This window comes from Mya arenaria, chromosome 13 (assembly GCF_026914265.1).
Source record: "Mya arenaria isolate MELC-2E11 chromosome 13, ASM2691426v1".
In the NCBI taxonomy this organism is placed as follows: Eukaryota; Metazoa; Mollusca; class Bivalvia; order Myida; family Myidae; genus Mya; species Mya arenaria.
Window position 1 is genome coordinate 3,203,453 of NC_069134.1, and position 26,300 is coordinate 3,229,752.

The window sequence follows — 26,300 nt, forward strand, 5'->3', positions numbered from 1 at the left end:
CTTTCTTTTGTAATGATATTTAACTCAGACATTAACATGGCACATCTGACCTTTTCTTTTCCATAAGAATTTGTTTTGATGCCCACCACCTTTGTTTTTTATTCTCGTCTGAATTCACTTTTGCCTGCTTCTAGATTTTTTACTCTGTTATTTTTGAAGTCGAGATCAAACTTTAAACTTAAAATAACATAATTTAAAGTATCAGTTTCAGGTTTGAATCAGACTGCCTCTAATGTTTGTGTCTCAGACCTTTTTGGAAGATCCTGATCTTTCTTCTTAAAAAATGTTCATCAAGTATTTCATGTTTTCACTCCACGATGTGAATTAAGTTTCGTCTTCAGAAATGAAATATCTCTACGAAATGAAGATACTCTACATTTAAAGTGATTGGCAATTTTAATCAATGCTGTTTCTGTATTTGAAATATATTCCAAAGCACTAACATATAACCATTTGTCGAACTTTCGTTTGAAACTACAAAATATACTTTACATAACAATAAAGATACGAAGTTCGACATTGCATGACAGGTTGCGACAATTATGTACGTGTACTTATAAATAAGCGCTTTTTTATAATAACTGATTTAAGACTTTTTTTAATTATGATACTTTAGATTCAGTGTGTGAAATTAAATGCGATGTCGACATATCCATATGTTTGTTAATGGATATTAAAAATGTATACAATTTTATATTTATATCTTCTCATAAGACGTTCAAAGATTTTTCTAAGGCGCGATCTAATTAGTTGAACCATACGCGGCACACTACTTCTACTCAACGAATCAATTAATCAGCCACCTTTAAGAGTAAGAGTAGCGATATCCACGATAATGGCACCTCATATTATACGAAGAGAGGACAAATGTCAAAGATAACTAGCCGTAACCGTAGGTTCACATAACGATCTATTAAGCCCGAATTACGGCCTAGCATGGCTATACTACAGACGTATTGGGTTAATTCCATGATAATGGCCATTCTGGACTTGATCGTAGTGCATCGTGTATTGCAATGACTTGTAAGCTCGTCTAAAAATAAACCAAGAGTATTGTTGAACGGATTAATAAAGGGACAACTATCGCTTATTCGCATTCCCGTCGTTGGAAACTTTCTGTAAGTATTGCCATGTTATTCCTCCCGATACACGCCTCAAGAAATTTGACGAAATACAATTATCAAAAGAAAGGCAAACAATAAAGGCATCGACCAGTACCAAAACAGTGTTTTCTAACAGGAATAATGAAATAATATGTTTTGAATGTTGATTGAAGGACAATTTGAGAAGGCGTTGTTTGCAACTGAAAGATGCTCAACCAAATGTGAAATAGGTTTAGCGTAATGGTTTACAATTTCAAGAAATTAATTGTCTGGCATGTTTGCAAGAGCAAAAATTGATCACTTTGCCGTTGAATGTATAGTTCAGTTCATACAGGGATAACACTCACCTTGTTATCAAGTAAACTTTGGAAAGGCATAAAAGACACCCAAATGCTAATGGAATTCTCAAATCCCATCATTTCGGCTTCAGGAAACTTTAATGTATGTTGTGGGCTGTAACGATATCTATCTGAAGTAAGGATATTAAATGTCCAGTGACGGTTCTAGATGCTGAAATAGATTTAGATTTTATATTGGGCATATATGTTATACAATCACACGAATTCGAAGTCACAATTGACGTGATGAGAAAATGCTTAGTAATGAAAGGAAAGCATTTTGAGTTAAACAGGTTGTTTAAAGATACTTTTTGCAGAGATAATGGAAGTACTACCTGGTACAACAGTTATTACAACTCGATGGATAAATGCGAACAAGCTCTAAGTGACATTAAATAAAGAAGAATATAGAACCTTTTCGCTTTCACCCCTCGAACTGGAACTGTAATGGAGAAAGGCATACAGAGGATGGGCTTGGTATAAGTTGAACAAAGTGACCGGTTTCAAAAAACTTGGCAAACATACCTAATATTTTATATAGTATATCAATACTATGCTGTTAATGGAGTTTTGTGCTGGTGTTCCTTTTTTGTGATTTTTGTGTGTGTTCTATGTCTTTAGCGTTTGCCCTGTGCCATTAAGCGGTGTTTATGTAAATATTTTGGCTACTGTGCTTGTTTTTTTTCAGTTTTTCACAAAAGTATTGGGAATGGAATTGTCGCTAGGTCGTTTGTGTATTCACAAGAAACGGAACCTGTCATGCTAGCAAACTTTTAAAAGAAGACCAGACTAACTGTCCCGAAAAAAAAACCGTTGCTACTATCAGTAAAGTGGACAGGAAAGAAGAAAAGTTAAAGATTTTGGACCTTTGGAGAAATATTCACACATTTGCCAAATAATGATGATGATTTAGGCCGGACGGGTATTATAATATATCGTATACCCACGATACCCACATGAGTCGCACGGCAAACAGCCTTAAAGACGTGTTTTGATATGCATGAGATAATTAGGTTGAACGACAAATATACACTTTGCTGGAAAATAACGTGATACAACCCTTTACAAGCCCTTGGTCCTGTGGACTAGTTCTTGTGAAAAACCAGGATGGGACAAATATCGGACTTTGCAATGCACCAGCCACTTTACAACGCTTGATTGAGTCCGTTTTATCAAGGCTTCACTGGCAAATATGTGATATCATCGTTGTAGGACGTACTGAGAATTTCTTTCAGATCAACCCCCCCACCCCTGTTAAGGCTCACGGATTAGAATGTAAAATACATATGGACGCCTGATTGTGAAAACGCGTTTTCAGCGGTGATACGGATCATATCCTTGCCCATCCTGATTTTGGATTTCTATTTATTATCGATACTGATGCGAGTGACTGTGAAATTGGTGGTGTTTTATCGCCGATAAAAACGTTGTACCGGTAGAGTAACTGTCAACTTTGGAAAGAAAGACGAACGCTGATGACTTGCATGTAGAGAAGTGCAAAGATAGTGATATGATGGAAGTGTGAAATTGGGAAATAGATGGACAGAAACCTTAGTTTGAAAACATTGGTTCTGCTAGTTTCCAGAATACGTCTCTATGCAATCAGTTTGAAATGGGAAGTGGGAAGACAAAGGTACAAGTCAGAATTTGTACCAATTGATTGTACATCTCAAATTTCGCAGTAATATTTTTTCGGCTCCTATGCGAATTGTTAGATCTGTGTATCCGATGTAGTGACTAGCTTTCGATATTCTTAAATCTCTCCCTGAAACAGAACAGGAACGTCCGTATATTTTGGTCATTTGGATTTATCTGACAAAGTGGACAAGAAGTTTCGCCATGATACACATAGAAGCAGAAACCATAGCAAGATGACTGGTAACGGAAGTAGTATCACGATTTTCAACAAGAAAACATATTTCGAGGGAAAAGTATTTAATGAGATGTTTCAAGCTATCATATCAACCGCAGTCCGGGAATGGTAGAGCGGTTTAACAGGACTCTTGTCATTCTGCTATGCCATACTGTAAATGAGCATAATCGGGACTTCGATATGCAAAATCCGTATGTAATGTTGGCAGACAGAAGTCCAGAGCACAAAACGACAAGCATATGTCGGTTTAAGAAGGATATGAGGGATCTACGTTGTGACAATGTTTCGCGTTTTAATAATTGAAACCACTGTGAATTTGTGGCATTAACAATTACAAAACATTTTAAGTGGAGAAGTTGTTGAAATATATTGTCATTTCTGAAACTGCTTTTTGAATCATGTTGTTTGTAGTTAAATATTTATGCGAAAAGTTACAGAAACAAGCTAAGTAGCAAAAGGATTAAACATATACCCGGTTTAATGGCAAAACTTGTTTCATTAAAAAATCATTGTTCAATCATTTTTTCATGCAGGGGCGCATGAACCCTGAGGCGTGGATAATGTTGCGTAACTGCATCATTGTACGATTACCTCATTTCGTAATAAATTGGCCATTTGCGTCAACAAAGTAACATGTCTAGCGTGTGAAAGAGTTCTACATTACAAACCTATTTATTTCGAACAAGTGTTTTATTAGTAACAAGAACAAGTAAAGGATTAGTGTTTAATATTATTTATTAAACGGGGGCTAAAAATATTCAGTGTAACTCACTTGCCTAGCGCTCGACATCTAAAGGGAAGTACTTGGAAAATGGTACTCAGTACTGGCTGGTTTAACCAAGGAACGTTGTACCCGTTTATCGGTGCTTTACACCGAGCACGTTTAATAACAAAAAGGTCTCTCCGCACAGAGCTAGGGAATCACAACCGGTTTTCTTGTATTTAAATCTGTTTTTTCAAGTATTACAATGTCTGGATTTGACTGCAAATTTCTGTCACTTATATCTCATGTCACTAATGACATTCAAAAAGTAATCTAAGTCGTGATGGCGTCACGGTGGGGTCAATCCATAATGCGCGTGCAGACCTTGAAAAACACCACGCTTAGACAACGACATTGTCATTCTGCTTTTGATTGCCGTCGTTCAAGTACTAAACCGGAAATCTTATTTTGAAGGCTATTGATAAGATTCTCGACGCTGTTAAGTATTGACGCAGGGCATTGCGATCTGTGGTATAGAAAGGCACCAGGAACGTTATATCTTTAGGGCTATCTAGTGTTCAAGTTCAAGTAGCCAGATAAATAGAGCATTGCGATCTAGGCTGGTAAAAGGAGCTGTTGGGTAGAAACTCTATTTAGCCTCATACCTGGCATCTGCATTGGCATCAGGGCACTGTGTTATACGGACAAGGGTCCAGGCGAGTACACCCAAGGGAACCCAAGATATATTGTGGGATAGAATAACATCATAGGCTTGGCACATCTAGGGGGTGTTTCAGTTCAAGTAGCCAGAAATATAAGGCATTGCATCGCCAATATACAAGTTCCCCTTAGGATGGGTAATTTGGACCCTGATTATTTGATTGATTATATATTGATACATATAATTCCCCCTGGGATATTTTGCCTTATGATTGAAACAAATGATATATGAGAGCGATTCATATCAGCTTTACAAAACCGATTGAAGATACAGCCGTCACGTTACTCTTCCAACATATCAAATAGGAGTCTAAAATCAGTTCATATTTCCTAGAAGACACGCCTATTTTATAGTAAACTCCATTTTGTTTTATTTAGTGACCACCTTTAACGCTATATAGAACTTGATATGGTCCGAAATGTTTTATTACGCTTCAGTGTATGTCGTACGGTGTTAACAGAAACCCTACGATGAATTCTGAATAAGAATATAAAACCAATGCACAATTTTGAAAGAAATTCGCCATGTAAGTACATTTTTGCGGCACTCTTGGTGGCATTTTGGTGTTGAACTTGTTCAAATGCTGTTTTTATACATATACATTGTTAATATTGGCTCTCCATTCTTTAATGAGCTTGTTCATAGTACAATGTACAATTTTGTCACAAAAACGTTTTAAAGAAATACTTTAACATTTATTCAACAGTTGAAGTGAACCAATATATGACAGATGGTTTTTATATTGAAAATGCCATTTTTTATATCTATTTCTTCTCTTATTACAACAGAATTTGAAAACTTTAAATTATCTCCATTCGTAGCCATTCAATTATGCCACTGTTGCGACACAGATCTCCACTGTTTCACTTGTGGGCGCCGCAAACCAAATTCACCATAGATGTGATTGTTGGGCGTGTATTTACCCTTACCCAAGACCTGATGGCTTGAATCTGAACTCTGTTAAAGCAAGAATATGATTTACTCCCCCATATAGCAGCGGCATATGCTATTACAGGCCACACTGTACTGTAATAAAGGTTACTGAATACACTGTGACGCGTACTGCCATATGCTTTAAACTTTGCAATCAGAAGACCAAAAGCCCTGTAAGCACTCTTTGCGATTGAGTTTGCTGTAAGATTACAGTAACTCATAAATAAACCCAGATAAGTATAGTTGGCAACCACTCTCAAACTGTTGTACGCACACGTGAAATTATATGAAGGTCTCGAGACAGAATGGGATCTAAAATTAATGATGTAGATTTTTAATATTTTACTTAATACAATACAACTATAACCTATTTTTTACATTTGTGCGAACACACGTGCGTGACTTCGATAACCGATCTAACTTTGCCAAGACGACAGCATGTTTTGCTACACGTTTTACAGAAACAATGCTATATGAACCATATAATATAAACATCTACCTCCATAACCAATTAATACTGATCCAACGAAAAAATAAAGAACGTTTTATAATGAATGACATTAATAAAAACCAAAAACACCATGGTCTTGGCTTTTACTTTCAGTTACAATAGACAACCCCTTGCCCTTATTTAAATTTGATTAAAACGCATATTCTTCCTTAATTATTTACTTTTGACCTTGTTTTGATTGCAATTGTCGGGATATCTTATAAACCACCAGTCTTTTCCACTATTCATTGTCTACAGTTATAAAAACCTATGCTCAACTTTAACCTAATAAAACCATCTGCTTGAAGGAGAATTTATGACTTACTTCAAATCGTAACTTTTTTATTAAAGCGGAGTGTGTACCGATTGCCTAATTTATAGCCCTGATAACACTTAAAATACTTCGGCATTATAATGCAAAGCTACGAAATTATACGAAGACTGCCGAAGTATTCAATTTATTTGTTTGCACCATGGTGATACCTCACTTCCGTGTACAAAAATGAGAGACGGGCGTTGGCGACTTGGTAAGATATTTGTTTATTCTTTATGGCTTAAATATCATTTTCACGGATGTATACCTTAAGAAGAAGCAAAAAAAATGAATTGACAAAATTATACACAACTCGACAGTAAAATTTGTGATTGGGGAAATACAAGCATACTGTATACATGGATAATAGCCATTATAACAACCAGGAAATATATTAATTTTGACATATGTTGAGTTAAAATGGCATGTTCATTTACAATCGTATTGCATAACTCACCGAAATAATGTTATAATATATTTCTCGATAAAGAGTCAGTTTTGAAAGAAAATTGTCAAATTCATGTGCGTTAAGTAAATATCATTATATCGTTATATCAGCACTGTGCTACGGCGCCATTTAAGAGTCATAATACTGAAATATGTCATGTTTTAGTATTGTGTATCGCATACCACCTTCACTACCCCCCTTAAATCAAGCCTTATATCTGGTCGTAGTTCGGCATGACTCTGGTAAAGTCGCATTTATCAAGGGATAAAAGTCCATTATAAGTTATGTTATGTAATTCATGTCGGAAAATAGCTCTTTGAGCTTAATCATGACTTTCTCTTTTAAGTTTGAAAGATATTTAGATCGGTATCTTAGTTAGGTATCTTAAATTTATTGATAAGAAGGTATTTGAACAGATTGTTAGTTACGATGCAATGTTTACTAACACTTTGGTGACAATGCAATAAAATTCACAGTTATTAAGCTTTTATGATACTTTGATCTATATACGGCCTTTTGTATGTGTGTAAACGTTGGTATTGAACATCGGATAGCAGAATAAGAGTGTTAATGTTTGATTAAAGATTTATCAGCTGTTGTGGATTATATGATGTGGACCAAAACCCTCATTGCTTACTTAGGCGATAGCCGATTATGTTATTGACTATTGGTTATTTCCACAACACAGTATTATGTAAATATTATTTGTCTAAATAACATAATAACATGTGATTTATATATTGAAATCAGAAGTGTGCTATTTTTTAAATGTAATTGTTCGAGTATTTGTCTATTTTTAATGAGTCACTTCCTATCAAATCATTCGTTCCTTGTTTGTATTTAAACCTCGTCGACAGATCTTTTACGAATCGCGTATTAAACGGGTAAATGTTACATAAACAATTGCGATTTTGGATTTAAAATATCCCTTGATTGATAACAAAATAAAAAAAGCTAGGTCAATTATGTTGTTATGCACCAGCATGCCATTTACTAAAACAAAGTTAAACGTTTTCATTCTTACCTAAGGTACATTAAAAAAGGTTAGTAACTAATTTCAATTACTCAACTCAACTTAACTCAAAACTCATTCTATTACTGATTCAGGTTACATGACGATTACTGACAACTAGGTGAATGGAAAGATTCAAATGAACAAGGGGACACATATTTTCAGTACTGTTATGCATTTTTTTCTTTTAATCTTATAATCTTTTTTTTCAGTAGTATAAGAAAATTAAATATAAGTGTTGTTGATGCATATATTCTGGAAGGAGATATATGACGTATATAGCTTTTATAAAGAAACAAAACCTAGTTTACTGTTCATTGCATTTGAACTTCTCGGCCATTTTCCATCGAAACACTACCTCGAATGTATGCCGGTATATTAGACGAAATAGTTTGTAAGATTAAAACTTAATTATAAATTAATTGAAGTGTTTTAACGTGTAATTTGTATAACTAAGTTTTAATTGATTTCCAGTGAAGTGAATTATTGCATGAATAATGAATATTCATAACAGTTTAACTGCTAAATTGAATTTGCTACGCGATCAACTTGCAGCGTAGTTAAATGGCAAGAGATCTGATATTGTGAATCGTACATATACATCCGAGGTTGTTTTTTGATTGAAAATGGCCGGGTAAATCTGATTATACTCATTGAATAGTTTTATTTTCAAAAGGAAATTTAAATAATACGAGAAGTAACTGTTCTGTTTGAAGTTAAGATATGTTACTGTTTTCTTATGGTTTAGAAAGCAATCATTTGCTTTTCGGCCAAGTGTCAAAGAATAACCCCTGAGGTAAAGTCCAGAATTTACTTACAGTCAATGATCTTGAGCAATAAAAAATATTATTTTTTTACTTGATGGGTTTATGTTAAACATAACCGTCAATTGAAAATTTTGTATTTGATTGAAAATCATACATTGTTGTAGTACATTAAATATGTGTGTAAGTCCGTCTTAGAAAATTCGAGTGTCGTCAGCTTATTCTGTCGTTTAGTGAATATGTATATACAGAAAAATATGTTAATCGCCATATACTGGACGCATACATTTTTCAAACTTAAAATAGAAAGTCCAATTACCAGGTAGAAATTGGTGAAATAATCGGTATTTTTCATTCAAACCGCCAATGTGTTTGCACTTAAACTTTATTCTCACTTAATGTTTACATGAAGCGAAGTTACGTCCTCCCCTCTAAATCTTGTTCCTTGTAATTTATGATATTTGAAACCCTGTTTGTGCAATTTATCTGTCATTAGTTAACAGTAAGATTTGAAATTTTTTGACATTGAAATTCATAAATAGTTCGACTGTTTTGATGTTCTTTAACGCACGAAAAATATAATTAAAATAAACAACTGTGATATATCTCCTACTTTGACATAATAGAAGGTAAACAATTAAATACCGTGTTGAAATTGTTTCTTATTAAAGAGTCCGATGTACGATTGGCATTCATCTGCAAAAATGTTAATTTCTTATATGTCTGGTGACCGACCCCATATAAGTTTGGTATCATTTGAATGGGTATTGATGGACGATATCTAATCTGTAAAAATACAATATACGCTAGATAAAGTCATTGTAGTTTGTTGTTTTGTTCTTTATTAAATCGGACGCGAATGACCGTTTTTGAAACTGCTAGGGATATAACCTTTAATGGCAAGATGTTTTTTTTCAGTGTAAATTTAGTTTGATTGGTATCTTTACACATAAAGACATTCAAATGACACAATTCTCTGAAGTGTCGGAGGAGAGAGGCAAGGACACTGACAATATCGTAATGTAATGACATCGGCGCTCAGGTCACAATACAGGAAATTGATCGCTCTCATAGAACCGGCAGATTTGTTCAAAATACTAGCCCCCGGTCAATTTTAGTTAAGTTTGCTACCTATCAAGGAAAAAGGCATTCAAATAGAAATCAAAACTTAAGGAGTATGGCCATAATAAAGTCTTCTTCAATGATGCTTAGGTGCTCTTAATTGTATTCCTCCGTCTGCAGATAGAGTTGGGATCTCTAATCATAGAAGTACTTGGGGTTTACCTATAAGTTTACTATTATTTGATTTAAGTTTCCTCAAGTTAATGCATACTTTGATAAGATTTACCTTTGGCGTTTTATCTTTATTTAGGATTGATGGGATAAGAGTGAGGTTTGTGCACTTAAACTGGTTTAAACCTCCAGTAAATTTACATTGTAATGACCGTTCCCAAGGCGGTACCTAACAATCCTTGATAAACATTCCTAGTTTTAACCTCAACTTAGCCGTAACCTGAGGGTGAGCTTTTAGGATCGATGATTGTCCGTCGTCCGTCGTCTGTCGTCCGTCCCCACTTAGTTTGTTAACACTCTAGGGGTCACATTTTTGCCTCAATTGTCATGAAACTTGGTAAGGATTTTTGTCCAAGTAATTACTCGGACGAGTTCTAATATGGTTCATCTGGGGTAAAAAACTAGGTCACAGTGCCCAAATATGGAAATACCTTGTTAACACTCTCGAGGTAACATTTTCAGCCCAAATATCCTTGAAATTTGTCAGAAAGGTTGTTTCAGTGATTTCTACCTCAAGTCCGAATATGGGTCATCTTGGGTGAAAAACTAGGTCACAGAGCCCATATATGGAAAAACCTTGTTAACACACTCGAGGTAACATTTTCAGCCCAAATATCCTGGAAATTTGTCGGAAAGGTTGTTTTGAAGATCTCTAGCTCAAGTTCGATTATGGTTCATCTTGGGTCAAAAACTAGGTCACAGAGTCCAAATATGGTAAAACCTTGCTAACACTCTCGAGACAACATTTTCAGCCCAAATATCCTGGAAATTTGTCAGAAAGGTTGTTTTGATGATTTCTAGCTCAAGTTCGGATATGGATCATCTGGGGTCAAAAACTAGGTCACAGAGCCTAAATATGGAGAAACCTTGTTAACGCTCTCGAGGTAACATTTTCAGCCCAAATATCCTTGAAATTTGTCAGAAACGTTGTGTTGATGATTTATAGCTCAAGTTCGATGATGGGTCTTCTAGGGTTAAAAACTAGGTCACCGAGCCCACATATGGAAATAGCTTGTTAACACTCTAGAGGTAACATTTTCAGCCCAAATATCCTGGAAATTTGTCAGAAAGGTTGTTTTAATGATTTCTAGCTCAAGTTCGAATATGGGTCATCTTGGGTCAAAAACAAGGTCACAGAGCCCAAATATTGAAAAACCCTGTTAACACACTCGAGGTAACATTTTCAGCCCAAATATCCTAGAAATTAGTCAGAATGGTTGTTTTGATGATTTCTAGCTCAAGTTCGAATATGGGTCATCTTGGGTCAAAAACTAGGTCACAGAGTCCAAATATGGAAAAAACTTGTTATAACTCTCGAGACAAGTTTTTCAGCCCAAATACCCTGGAAATTTGTCAGAAAGGTTGTTTTGATGATTTCTAGCTCAAGTTCGAATATGGGTCATCTGGGGGTCAAAAACTAGGTCACAGAGCCAAATATGGAAATACCTTGTTAACACTCTCGAGGTAACAATTTCATACATCAGAGAAGCCAAATCCCTGTTATTGCCCTTTAATTATCAACAAGTCTATAACAGTATATAAGTTTTACTGAGGTGAGCGATATAGGGCCATCTTGGCCCTCTTGTTTATATAAACTATGTATGCACTGTGCTGCTTGTGGAGTTTTGTGCTGTTCTTCCATGTTTCTTGTTTGTGATATTATGTTCTATGTCTTTGGCGATTACACAGTGCCATTAATATTTATGCAAAAAGCTACAGAAACTAGCTCAGTAGCAAAAAGTTTAAACATAAACCCAGTTTAGTGGCACTGGGAAAACGCCAAAGACATATAACACAAAATCATAGACAAGAAACATAGAAGAACAGGACAAAACTCCACAAACAGCACAGTGCAAAGAACTATATATATAAAAAATAGGTATGTTTATCAAGAATTGTTAGGTACCGCCTTGAAACGGTCAGTAAAATGTAAATTTACTGGGTTAAACCGGGTTTATGTTTTAACTTTTTGCTACTGAGCTTGTTTCTATAGCTTTTCGCATAACTATTGACAAAAACGCGTGCAAATCTGCTCGTCCATGCTCGCGGTTTTAGCGAAGTCAGGTCGTGTCGAAGGCGCCTAATCGTCAGTTCTTGTCAGGGACAAGCACAGTGATTCCTTCGCTGTCAAACGGATCGACTGTGTCGACGACTTAAACCAGTTAAAAACTTACGCAGATATTGCGAGGTCGCCTGCACCAGTGGGTACTTAACATTCTACCTGAAGTATACTGTCTGAACATTCATACTAAGTGCTAAGTGTCTCGATTCAATTATATTTATTTCTCTCACCTGTTTGTATAAGAGCCTTTGTGTTATGACTATTTAATACCTTAATCGGTCACTGTTACATATAATATATAAACATTACTTAAAGTGACACTCTTATTCAAAATCAAATCATACACAGGTATAACAAACACAAATTTTGACAGATAAACCATTAACTACTTACTAAATAACGCATTTATGGAAAATATTAATTACTGATAACATGATTGTAACCGTGTATTTAAAAGCTGAAAACGCAAAACTATGAAATGATTGGTGAATGTTAAAAGATTTATTGTGATCTACCACCGTCTCAAAAGGTAGAAATACCGTGTTTTCTGCACCTTTGTCTTTTTTGGTAAATCTTATTTTGGGAGTAAGAGTGCATCTTTTAACTTAAACATTATCTTCAAAATCATAATCTATTGAAGCCTTTTTAAATTTATTAATATAATGGAAATTTTATCTTTGCGGCGTCTTAAACAGAAATGATTGATAAACTACGTTAAAAAATATTTTGCATATTTTCCATGATTTAACAATTTATTCTAGGTTAAAGAATGTTTATATTTTAATGAAATAGAATAATTATATACTTATAAAAATGTGTTTACTTTTAATATGATACATTACATGTTGGCATATTGTTGCATGAAGATGATTATTTACATAGACTGATGTTTTCTATGGAATGTCATTGCTATTCTTTGGCATTCTTATATTTTTTTTACATAACATACTTGACTACGCTTCCAACATCATTTAAGATTTTTCGTTTGTTTATTTGTACTTCAGACTATATGCTCTCTTTATATTTTGTCAACTTTCTTCATAACTGGTACGAAATCAGATATACTATGTCCTCCATACACACTATCATATGATTACTCATATACATGCCCATTGCCTTCTTTGTACTCTCTCTTTCTTTCACTGTCAGTGTAGTGGTGGTGTGGTTCTGGATATTTCATGTTCTAATGAAGAAACATCTTGGTCGTACCTTGTTTGTCACGTTGTGTAGCCGATAATACTAGCATATCTCATTTTTTTAGTTCAATTTCATAAATAGGCAAACAAAAATAAACGTCGTCCAAAATGCTAAATATAGGTACAACGGCCGTTTCCATCTTACTGTGAATCTTTCCTTTCTACTGTGCTTAATAAGCGACTCAGGTAATGTTTACTCTTTAAGGTTAAATCTCACAGCTACATCTAACTTAGGTATTCTTGCAGGTCAAAGAGTCCAAGTTAAATTAACTTGCTTACATATTTTTCTTTCACTGTCAGGTGATATTCACCCTTATCCTGGTCCTAGTTCAAGACACGACACTTCCCCTGGTAGTTCACATAGCGATATGTCCACTAATCTTTTAACTTTTCTGTGTTATCCCAACTACCTTTCTATTATGCACTATAATATTCTAAGTCTTCTACCGAAACTTGATTTATTGTCAACTGAACTATGTTCTTTTGATATCCTTACATTTTCTTAACTTGGTTAGTTGAAGCAATCACAGACGACCATATTCTAATCCCTGGCTTCTCAAAACCAGTTCGGCGTCATTGGCAAGGGGATACATATGGTGGTGTTACCGCTTATATCAAAAACGGTATCAATTTTAAAAGAAGGAATGATTTGGAGCTAATTGCACTAGAGTGTCCGTGGTTAGAAATAAAGATACGCACGTCTAAACGTATACTAATCGGTGTGTTCTATCGTCCTCCTAACTTTGATAATAACTATTATAGCCTTATTGAAGATTATATAGGTTTGACGAGAGAAAGCGGTATTGAAGATATTATCATTACAGGTGATTAAAATTTGAACATTTAGTCGATAGTTCGAGGCGCATAATCAATTCTTTATCACAACAAATCGCCATTGATCAATGCATCTCCGATCCAACGCACTTTACAGAAAATTCTCAATTATCGATCTCTTATTTATTTCCTACTCAAACTCCTTAGTCCATAGTGGAATTGTAGAACCATTTCTAAATCAAAACATTCGTTTTCACTTCCCTATTTTTGTAAATTTTAGATACCATAAACCGGTAAAGAAGGTAAAATATGGAAATGGGAACTATACGCAACTTTGCCAGAAGCTTTCGGATTTGTCACTAGTTAGAAATACAAATATTGATTTGTTCACCTCTAATTTCACTAAATAAATTGATGATATTTCCAACAGCTGTATTCCTAACAAGGTTATAACAATCAATCCTCTTGAACCTCCTTGGATGAATAATAACATAAAAAATCGACAGCGTAAAAAGCTTATAGAAAGGACAAAATCACAAACAATCCGATACATTTGACTAAGTTTCGCAAATTGCATAACGAAACTCGCTCTGATTCGGACTTCAAAATTTTATACTTTGACTCTCTTGCTTTGAAACTTAAACCCATTGGACTTAGTTCTAGGGACTGGTGGAAAACACTTAATTCATTTATCACTCTGGTTAAATCACGAGGCTTTCCTCCACTGCTCAACCCATTAGATGGTCAGTGCGTTGCAGACGACCAAGACAAGGCCGAAATTCTAAATGATTTCTTTGTCCATTAGACCTACGTTGACGATTCAACTAAAATTTACCTGACCTTGATTTTACTAATGATGATGCTAAACTTGATTCGATTGTTATTGTACCTTCCGAAGTAAAAGATGCTATAAGTAGTCTCTCTCTCTTGGTAAAGCATCTGGGCCTGATGGCATTGATAATCGTATTTTACTTGAAGCTTCTTCAGAACTTAGCCAACCTTTGTGTGAATTGTTCAATGCTGCGTTAACCTCTTGTGTTGTTCCGTCTAATTGGAAATATTTAAATGTTTGCGCTGTCTTTAAAAAGGGGAATCCTTCCGACCAATCAAATTATTGCCCAAACTCTCGGTTGAATATTATGGCGAAGGTCTTTGAAAGAATTATATTTAAATATGTATTCATTTTTCTTCGTGATACAAGTGTTTTTCCCGATCCAAATCCGGCTTTCTTCCAGGTCATTCTTCTGTCAACCAGCCTACCTACCTTAATAACAGTTTCTATTAAGCTCTCGACAATGGTCTTGAAATACGAGTTTGGCATCGTGTTCTGCTGTATAAATTTGAAAAATCAGGCATTTGTGATCACTTACTGTTTTGGTTTTCCAAATACTTGGAGAATAGGCGCCAGTGTGTGGTAATTCCGGGAGCCACTTCTGCATTAAAATCAGTTGAAGCTGGAGTTCCCCCAGGGCTTAATTTTGGGTCGTCTTTTGTTTCTTATATACATAAATGACATATTAGACGAGATATATTCAAATGTCACCAATTTGCTGATGAAACAAGTCTATGTGTTATAGTGGACACCCCCAGACTGAATCAATGGTCATTTCTCGGAAACGAAACCAACCCATTCATCATCCTGTGTACATGTTTGACACTGATACCCCGTTTGTTGGATACACAATTATCTGGGTATTTTTCTTTCTAATGAAGGCAATTGGCATTCTCATTTTAACTTCTTTAAAGAAAAAGCTTGGTCTAAAGTTAACATCATGAAACGTCTACGCTATCAAATTAATAGAAGGTATCTTGGAGTATACGGATGTCATCTGGAATAATTGTACACAGTATGAAAAAAATGATCTTGACAAAATTAAAAACGAATGCGAACGCATTGCTTCTGTTTATAATCGCATTGTTTCTTTGCGTCTGCTTTACATTGAATCTGGCGTTGAGAGCTTGGAAACAAGGCGTGAAAAACACAAGTTTTTACTCTTTTACAAAATGAAAAATGGTCTCTCCCCTGATTATCTTTCATGTTTGGTTCCTCACACAGTAGGTCAAGCATCAACAAGATCACTTCGAAACGCATCCAAGATCTCTAGCTTTCGTACACATAAGTCACTTTATATGAATTCATTCCTTCCTTTATCAATCTCAGCATGGATTAGTCTCCCAGCTGAAGCACAAAACACTGACACTGTTTCTGGTTTTAAAGCGTACCTTAAGTCGCATAATTCCAAACCAAATACTCTGTTTTACTATGGAAAACGTCAATTACAGGTCATTCACACTCGCTTACGGAACGAATGCAGTTCAATATTTTTTTTGTTAAAAATATTGTGCACTCATCCCTCTGTGCGTGTGGAGTATACGAAACAAGGTATCATTATCTTCTTATCTGTCCCCTCTATACTGACCAAAGGAGACTTTTGCTCAACTCTGTGGAGGCTTTGCCTGACTTAACGCTTCGCAATTTACTATACGGTGACACTTCCCTTACAGAAGAACAAAAATAAGACACTGTTTGATGCAGTTCACCTCTTTATTCAAATGACAAAAAGATTTGATAGCCAGTAACAGTCACCTCCTACTACTAATAACTAATCCCCACCAGGATTGTTTTCTTTCTGTAAACATGTGATATTAAGCACTATCAATCAAGGCTCAGTGTAGAATAGGAAGTAATTCATTTAAACCAACCACCCTACCTTCGTTATTCTCTCTTTTTCCTTTTAACCTTCTTATTCTGTTCTCAAACAGAATTAACGACTTTTGTATTCGACAAGTGAAAGTAAACTAAGCTTACAATAGCATTGTTAATCACACAAAATATTTAACTTTTAGCTACTATCTGGTCTGTGTACGTTGTCTGTAAAACAAATCTTTAGATATTTAATAACATTTAAAAAAGCCAAATCACGCTAAATACTATCACTTGATTCAATTCAACAATATCAATATCAATGTGTCATCTACATTGTAAGTGGTACAAATCTCCGTCATTAAATATGTACTTTTGCTAAGGTTTGGAGAAGAACTTTTTAAGATATATTTATCTTTCTTTATAATCCTTTTCTAGATTGAACATGTGTTTTCTGTTTGTCTTTATGTTATGTGTGTATTCGCTGATGAACAAAATATGCTTAAACTAAATTACACCAAAATAACATGACGCCCACAATTTACATATATCTGATGAAGTGCAAACCGGAAAAACGGATAGCTACACCATTTAGCAAATGAAAACGGATATTTGATCAACCGGAGTACCATAGGAGTGATATTATTCATTTTGGGACAAAATGAGGAGTGTTATAGATTCTGTTTGTTATGCCTTTGGCAATTCTATTTTGTTTTTCTTCAGGGTGAAATGTTTTGTCCCAACTGTGGTAAACGTGCGAAAGAAAGCTGGAAGTTTTGTTTACATTGCGGTACTACATTACCAGCTTTACAAGGTATGTGATAAATAATTATATATTCTATTTCTTTTATACTTTTGTTTCAAGTACATTGATTACATTATTGGAATGCATCGATGTAAGAATATATACTAGAACACTCGAATACTTAATAATCGAAAGTCCTGCCTTTTCCAAACTCATATAGTTCTTGATACTTTCGACGATCAAAGATTCTTACCAAAGTCAACTAATAATTACTGTCTAGAAATTAGTTTAATTACCTTGTTAACTAAAGTCCCTTCAAAAGGGCTTGGCCTAGCTAAGTTATACGTCACTGAAACTATTGATTGAAAAGCTCCTATTGTGGCGAAAGCCAGTAAAATCCTTTAATTATTGTCACGTCAGGTTGAAGGTATCACATAATATCGTTAAACTTTTAATCGAAATAAACAGAACAAAACCGAAATTAATCTAAATACAGCTTATGATCATCAAAACATCTTTATAGCATACTCAACCGCATAGATAAATTAACAGGTGTACCATGATTGCCTTAAATCGCTCACCTGAGTAAAAGTTTTTTACCTTTGTAATCAATATAGCTTGATATTTGTTCTCAAAGCTGTACATGTGGTCCAGATTTCAAAACTGTAGCTTATTACTTAAACCTAATCTATAAAAAGAACAAAAGTTACCATAGAAGTGACTTTTTTGAAAAATTAGTAAAATTTGAAATATATTCCCTTTTTACTAAAAATAGACAATAATCCAATCTCCAACGGAAAGGGAGACGATATAGCAAGACTTGCTGCCCTTGCTTCAAAAGTAAGCTTAACATAATTATCAGATTTTAACGAATTGTATTTATGGTGAACTTTGATAAGATTTATCTTTTTCTATTTATTCAGAATTATTTGGATAAGAGTGAGGTTTGTGCACGTATACTGGTTAAAACCCCTAATAAACTTACATTTTACAGACAGTTCTAAGGCGGTACCTAACAATCCTTGATAAACATACCTAGTGTTTATATAATATATATGCACTGTGCTGTTTGGGGAGTTTTGTGCTGTAACATAATTATCTTTCAGTCTTAATTCTAACTGACTTATAAAACATGGAATAATAATCATTGAGACTCTATACAACCAAATTTTATTAAAACCAGCTGACTGTAATAACAATTTCACTTTCGTTGACCAATTTACAGTACCTTTTTTCACCTAAAATTATACTGTGAATCTCATAAATGTACAATTTGAATTAAAGCTATTCATTATTTTAAACACATATTTGACTATTTTCTCTCACTGTATTAATGGAAAACACCCCGTTTCTCCAAATAAGGACAAATTATTTATTGTTATTTTTGACTTTTAAAATCTGCTTAATCTCTGAACAATATTCGATCACAAGGAGCGCATATGCGTAAAATTAATCAAATTGTAATTTTACTGGTATATACCCACCATAGGTAATGTTTTTAAGTGACTTGACTAATTATATAGCTTTACTTTCCACAGCGTCTACACATTTGCAAAAACAACCGTTTGAACTTACAGCAAACCCTAAAAGCAAAATGTGTTCACAACTTCAATCTGTTCTCCAATGAACATGAATACATCGTATATCCTTCCTCAACTTCCTCGTTTGAAAATCATAATTTTCGTTTTGTCCACATTCACTTGCATTTCCATCGACCACAGTAGTCCCATACACAGTCTTAGAGCTTTTGTAGTCCCTGTGGTCTCACTTAATAGAACGCAATCGGCGACAAACTTAATAAGGAATATTTGTAATTGATCTTATGTTAGTCCTGTATTAAACTTTGATGCATATTCAATTAATGTCATTCACAAAGAGGCAAACATGATCGGCGAAGTTAGAGAAGTTTGTAGAAAAGGCCTATACCGCTAGCAAAGAATTCAGACAAGTTCTAACAGTGTTTGACACATAACTGAACAATTTTATATATATAGAACTCACAATTTGTAATTATTTGCCGTCTAATCCTCCTTGATTAGATTAACAGCCCATTTCTTTAGATCATATACCCTCTTCGGCTAGATATATAATTCAATAAGGTTTTGAAGTATAAACACTGCATCTGTTGTCTCTGGTTAGAATTGAAACCAAATTGCGCGTCCACGATTTTGTCGTATTTTACCTATCCTCTCGTTTATGACGTTAGTAAATAATTACTGGTAGTTACTGAAACCATAAGGCTGATAATGGAACTGTTTCCAAGTTTGTAAAGGCTTGAAAACTGGTAACACAAGATAGCGGACAAGGTTGATTGGTTCCTCTAGGGATCACTGGTATGCAAAGGAATGACATCAGCATCAAACTAAGAAACATTTGCTATGATTAAATATACCTGGCATAGGTACGGATAACACAGCCATCATGTTTATGTGTTACAGATGAAACCGTTGACGACGCGACTGAGGCTATTTCGTCACTGGATATTCAAATTAAGACTGAATCCAAGGAAGGTATGAAGTCTGATTTGTTTAAGTGCTAATAATATCAACATCTACCTTTTTCATTTTTATATATTTCTATTGTTCTATTCTATTTTTATTGTGTATCATAATTATTCAAAACTAAGGCATAGCCTTACACCTAGTTAAGGCGAGCTAGGTCAGATAGTTGTCTTTAAAAGACTTTTTCGTAAGAGGTAACACTGATGGTCCGCCTCCCATTTATTAACAGGTAATGTTTGTAAACGGTCGTTGAGTACTATAAATTAACTAATCATTGCATAGGTTATTGTTTACTTTATTCTTCATTGTTTTCAAGTTGACACGTTTCCTTATGAGGTTCATATTTTCAATTTGGTAGTCATTTATACATATTGGGACAAGAGGATATGGCCATGTAAATTAGTTCAGCCCCAAGTAGACTCGGATTCTAGTAAACTCATTCCAAGGCGGTAATCCAATCATTTATTGGTAAAGCAAATTTGATTGGTTTGTGGTCTGCTTGTGGTATTTGTATTCGATCAAATGGTGTTAATATGTTTGTGTCTCTAGTTCACTGTCGTTTGGGCCTTTGCCCTGTGCCCTTAAAGAGGGTTTATTTTAGATTGTTTCGACCGCTGGGCTAGTCCCTGTACAATACAGTTTTTTGCGAAATTGTAATGTGTTATTTTCCCCGTTACAGAGCCGAGAGGAGCAGAAGCTTCAAGTGTTGAAGCAGGTTAGTGATTTTCTGAACCTTTAATAATATCAATTTTGTTTGTAATAGTTACTACATCCTTTACCATAGTTTTTGAAATTATGCACAACGAGAGCGTACTACAGGTTAAATATTATCTCTTATACATAAGAGAGTGTTTTGTTTTGTTTTGTTTTGGTTTTTGCATAAATATTCATATTAGAATAATAACCAGTTTTACAGTGCAATTACGTCACGTCGGGCAATTATTGGAATCATTTTGTTATGCGATGAAAATGCTTCTGTTGTAGTGCCAACGAGTTCAAAATGGACGTTAACAGTGAGAATGGCTTCTTCTATGTTGTTATGTTTACTCGAAAAAAGTGACATAATCAGGGAATGTAGTTCCATTGGCCATGCGTTGTGTTAAATGTAAACATTCTGAACAAAATCTGATCGTCTACAATTGCGTAACTTGCTAGAGCTTAATAATGTTGACACCGTAAGATTTTGTTCAGCATTGTTACTGCTTATACAACATATAGACAAAACTATATGGAATTTCCACTCAATCAGGCACTATAACGGAAGACGCATTTGTGCATTTCTGAACTATGACAAAATTCCTCCATCGATTGCCCCTTGTGAATAAATAACATACGACTAAGTTGCAACGATAATATAATAGACGCTTGCTACCATTGCACGGTAACCTACAACACGTGGTACAGAACATCTACTACAACCACCCCGTGATTGAAATTTTTTCGCCAGTCCCGATTTGCCCTTGATTTTTATAATTTCAAAACCACTGATCGTGGGCGCAGTAACTATTTCAAAAATCCAGAGGCTTTGTTGAACTTACTGATTTATAGGGCATTGTTGCTACACATTTCCTAACAAATGACTGGTTGTGACGCTTCAATGTCCAAACACATATCGATACTTTTCATGAGATGAAAAACAATTAAAGTAGGATTACTTCAATATATAAAAATATAAAGCAATAAAACGCTTTTCCCTTTCCATTTACTTATTTCCGAAATAAAGGCAAACAACCAAATTCAATTAATTAATTTTAATTTGTATTGAGCATAAGGGCAATCGACTGATATGTACATGTAACAAAAATGTTAATCATATATCCTTTACATTAAAGTACCTTAATATGAAAACGCATCATAAACTTTACCAAATATACCTTCTCTTTGTCATATTCAACAAACTTCGCAATGACCATTTCAAAATGAAACAACAAAACCTAAAGTTTAAGATAGTGTTCTAAAGCTGAATAAGCTTAAACCATTGAATTTTGCACAAAAACGTGCATCTCTGTTACTTGCGACACCTGACGAGATATCTATCCATACAAAAAGAAATCAATTTTCTACTTATTCATTGTATATAACTTGGAAAATTACATTTCCCTTTTCATTTACTTATCTCCGAATTTGTAATTTGTATTGAGCACTAGAGCATATTAAGAAACAAGATCAGAAACAACAATATTCAACATTTCAGCACTACGCATAAGGCCATAACACCTTAAAAGAGAGGCACATTTTATGCGCTGACTTTTTATGTTTTCATATTTGAACAATCTGTCATACATAACTAAAAGAATATCAACACTTGTTTTGCTAGTATTCGTTTGGCAGCTTCAATAGTATTGATAGCACTTGGTGAACGCACACCATATATATCATGAAACCAATTTACATAATTATATGCACTAATCTTAATCTGAACTGCAGTATTTGCACTTTGAATTTAGTATATCAGATAAAGTGCAACCGGATAATTACTGGCCGGCAAAATATCCCCACACCTCAAACCATTACCCAACGCCCCCTTTGTCCAGCGATTAAACGCATATTCGTACTTTCGACTAGTACCAGGTGCAAGAGACTTTAATAGAATGTCCGGAAGGAGGTCCCGCTTGCAATCCTGAACTTCCGGAACCTCTTCCATATTATCTCTGTGACACTTCAAAAACAAATGCATAAAGAAAACATTAATTATATGCTAACTGACTGTTTATACTACAAACATGTCTTTGATACTTACACAAACTCACTTGACAAGCAAAATCGCCGTCAATCAGCCGCCTGATACGAGTACGACTAGCAATACTGCATATTTGGCGATTCCGCCCAAAACCTCAATTTAATATTAGAGCTTGATATTTAAAGAATAGAAATACATACATCAAGATGCTTGTCAGGTTTTTATTTCAGGTTAATTATAGAAAATCGGTCATCTTTGAAAAGAATACGAATGAACAAGTCCTTACCCTTCCACGAATTTTCATACACGCGCAGATGGGGCTGCACAAGTTTTAAAAATTGTTATTTTCACTGCAGTCAAAATATCAACAGTTATCAAAATGGTATTTTCATCGCCATTATTTCACTAATAGAATTCTATATATCACCGGAAAGCATAAGATGAACATAAACATTACAATTTTGTACCACTATCGTGCTGTACTGAATAAAACATAATTATACATGTAAATGCCAGATGGTACCAAACGACACTTAAATTTAGAAGGCATTATTACCTTCTTGCATTTACCTACCCCACACGTTAAAACACATGAATAACAATCACAGACACTAACATTTGCCCATTTTTACCTGAATTATCATAATTTGTTAATGTGCCTCTATACTAGGTTATGGTTATATATTTGACTGCTGAAATTATTAAAACATTACAGGTAGTACTTGACTTCCTTAGATCGAGAAACATAATGATCCGATGATTTTATTTTTAAGCCTAAAAGTAGTTTTAGTGTTAAATAGTTTGAGCATTATCATTAGAAGTATCGTTATACACTGTATTAATAATGTTTGTCAAATATCGTTTTTTATGTTTTAGTAACAAAAGAATATGAAGATTATGAGTTGGGAAGTGATATTCTTGAGGATCTTGATGTGGTAGGTTAAAACTAAAATATTCGTGTTATTGATTGCTTTAAATCTTTAGTATACTATATTTTAGGAAGTTAATGTCTGTTTCACAGACGAAAAAGTTATGTTTAAAAGATAAATACATAACTAAATATATCTGGCGCTCGCTGACTACATTTTGTAAACATGCATAAACAATCACCATATCTAACGAGATTTCGTGTTTTTTTAACCACAGTTAATTGAAACGTGCAAGTTAAGTATAGCATATCTAATAATTAATAATATGTCTAAACGAAAGTGTTGGGATTCTATCAGATATCAGAAGACGAAGTAGAGGAATACAAATGTATCATGTTGGAAACAGGGTACACATTTCTTCGTGAAAAGTTAGAACAAACAATCAATGGATGGAAAAATATCCAAATCAACATTGCTGTAACGGGAGAATCCGGAACTGGGAAGTCGTCATTTATCAACTCTATCAGAGGACTCAAAGCTGATGATCTTGGGGCAGCGGAGGTTGGCGCGGTCGAAACAACAATGGAGCCAACAGCTTACAAACATCCAGATAATCCAAATCTTCAGGTTTGGGATTTGCCCGGAGTAGGAACGTCAAGCTTCACACGGGAGAAATACTTCCAGAAAATCAACTTGGGTCAGTTTGACTTTGTATTGCTCATGTCGTCTTCGCGATTCAAGGAAAATGACGTTTGGCTCGCTAAAGAAATTCTTAGGTTAAAGCCAAAATTTAACTTGTTCTTTATAAGAACAAAAATCGACGATGACCTTTTCTCCGCCGAAAGGTCACGCCGCAAATTGCAGACCGCCAAAGATAAGCAAGCCTTAGTACAGGGAGTAAGAGAAAATACAAGGCTCAATCTGCAGAAAGGCAAGATAACAAACGCAAATATATATCTTGTTGACAACTATGACACAACAGCTTTCGATTTTGGCACGATTGTCTGTAAACTGATCCAAAAGGTCGCCGCTCTGAAAAGGGAAGCAATGATTATGTCCCTGTCTGGAATCACAAACGAAGTAGTTCAAAACAAGCTCGTTATTCTGGAAAGTAGAATAAGTGAGATTTCTAAAACTGCGGCAGTGGCAGCAGTCTTTGCAAAGGCGGACACAAACAAGTATCCGGCGGAAATAGACCTGTTGCTTGATGAGTGCAGATTTTATCGTTCGCAGCTAGGACTCTATTTAGATTCGCTACAAATCATCGCAAAGCGTCTAAAAATTGATCTCGAAGAAATGCTGGTCAAGTTGTCAATGCAATCATACGTATACGTAGAAAACGAGGATAGATTTGCCCAATATTATTCAGGTTTTAAAAAAGTTGAACCAAACATATGGCAGTCACTGCCGCTTTTGGGAAGCGCGACAGAGGTCAAAGTTTACCAAAGGCAATGCGCTGTTTTTCTGAAAACATTCCTTGATATGTGCGCAAAAGAAACGCATGACCTACAGATGCACATAACCATGACTTTAGAGGGTTCCGAATAAATTTAGAGGATGGACAAGGAAGCCAAATGTCATTTTTCTTGAACCTGTCGAATGAAAATAAAGAAACTTCTGTTTGATTGTTTAAGCTTAAAATCAGCTTTTGATCGAATTTTTCAAAATCGTTTGCATGATATGTTAATGACATTTGTTATGTTTGTGAATGTAAGAAGTTTATTATATTGATACTTACCACGGTTGCTGATTTTTTCCCCTGTAGTTTCTGCTGTATACTGAATGTGTTATAAATGCTTATCACAGTAAAAAAAGTAATTTCTTTATTATGTTGAATAAACTTCAAGGGGGTTTATATCAATATTGCACAACTTTCGTCAGAACACTAATTTTGCTTGTCATATCCATGTTTTTCATGAACTTTAGGTCATGTTTCGAAATGTATGCTGTCAGATCATTTATTTATGTCAAATAAAATAAGGATCTTTTAAACACTTTAGAAGTTTAAACTATCTTGTCTTGTTTTGTTGTAGAAGAATTACAGAATTTTATCTTAAGTGTTTGTGAATGTGGTACGCATAATTAAGTGCAAAGCATTAAGTAAAATATAAATTTATTTGTACATTCATTTTATGTCACAACTTAAAACTTGTATATTGATTTTATTTTTGCTGTTTGTGATACTAAGGACGTTGTGGTATTGCCGAGTGTTCATTGCTAAAGAAGTAAATTTATGAGTTTAATATTTCTCGTATCTATATCGTATGAGTATATTTATTTTTTTATTTAAAAATTGCCTTATGCATTTGTTAAATCAGTGTTGTTAAATAAATGTATTGAAAATAATTTGCAGAAATATATTTACAAGTAACAAAAAGTTTGTCAGAATAACAATGGTAAGTGTCTTGTTAAAATGAAATTATTTGCCAAGATTCTTGAAAAGTAGTAGCATTCTTTGATAATATATATTACAGGTAGTCTGATGTCGAATGTGTTTTAGGTGACATCATTTATTGAGTGAAAGACTATTCTGTTCTTGTCATCTTGTCATCTTGTTTGAAATATTGATTTTATGTCGTGTTTTTTTGAAAGACGTCAACAGTTTTGTTTCAATGATGATTATTTTTTTCTTTCTAACAAAATCGTCCATTTCCCTAATGCTTGATTTTCTGACGTTCCTTTATCTTGGTGAGCTGTGTTTAATCATTATGTTCGGCTTATTTCGTGAGTGTTGTCTATATCACAATATAATTGGAATTATATCATACACAAATCAAATGGTTTAGTATAAATATTCAGGTGTTTTGTTACAATGTATTTTTGTATTTGATCATTATT

At 34.4% G+C, this 26,300-nt stretch overlaps 1 protein-coding gene across 1 annotated transcript in view; it reads left to right on the forward strand.

Annotated features, from left to right (window-relative positions):
- The first annotated feature begins 6,644 nt into the window (after positions 1-6,644).
- Positions 6,645-26,300, forward strand: part of LOC128213789 (T-cell-specific guanine nucleotide triphosphate-binding protein 2-like) — a 70,114-nt gene continuing 50,458 nt past the window's right edge. Inside the window, exons 1-6 of the mRNA XM_052919845.1 lie at positions 6,645-6,688; positions 17,391-17,481; positions 19,851-19,922; positions 20,593-20,628; positions 23,470-23,528; positions 23,820-24,788. Of these exons, the coding sequence (XP_052775805.1) occupies positions 17,397-17,481; positions 19,851-19,922; positions 20,593-20,628; positions 23,470-23,528; positions 23,820-24,788 (1,221 nt within the window). The 5' untranslated portion in view covers positions 6,645-6,688; positions 17,391-17,396. The remainder of the gene's footprint in view (positions 6,689-17,390; positions 17,482-19,850; positions 19,923-20,592; positions 20,629-23,469; positions 23,529-23,819; positions 24,789-26,300) is intronic.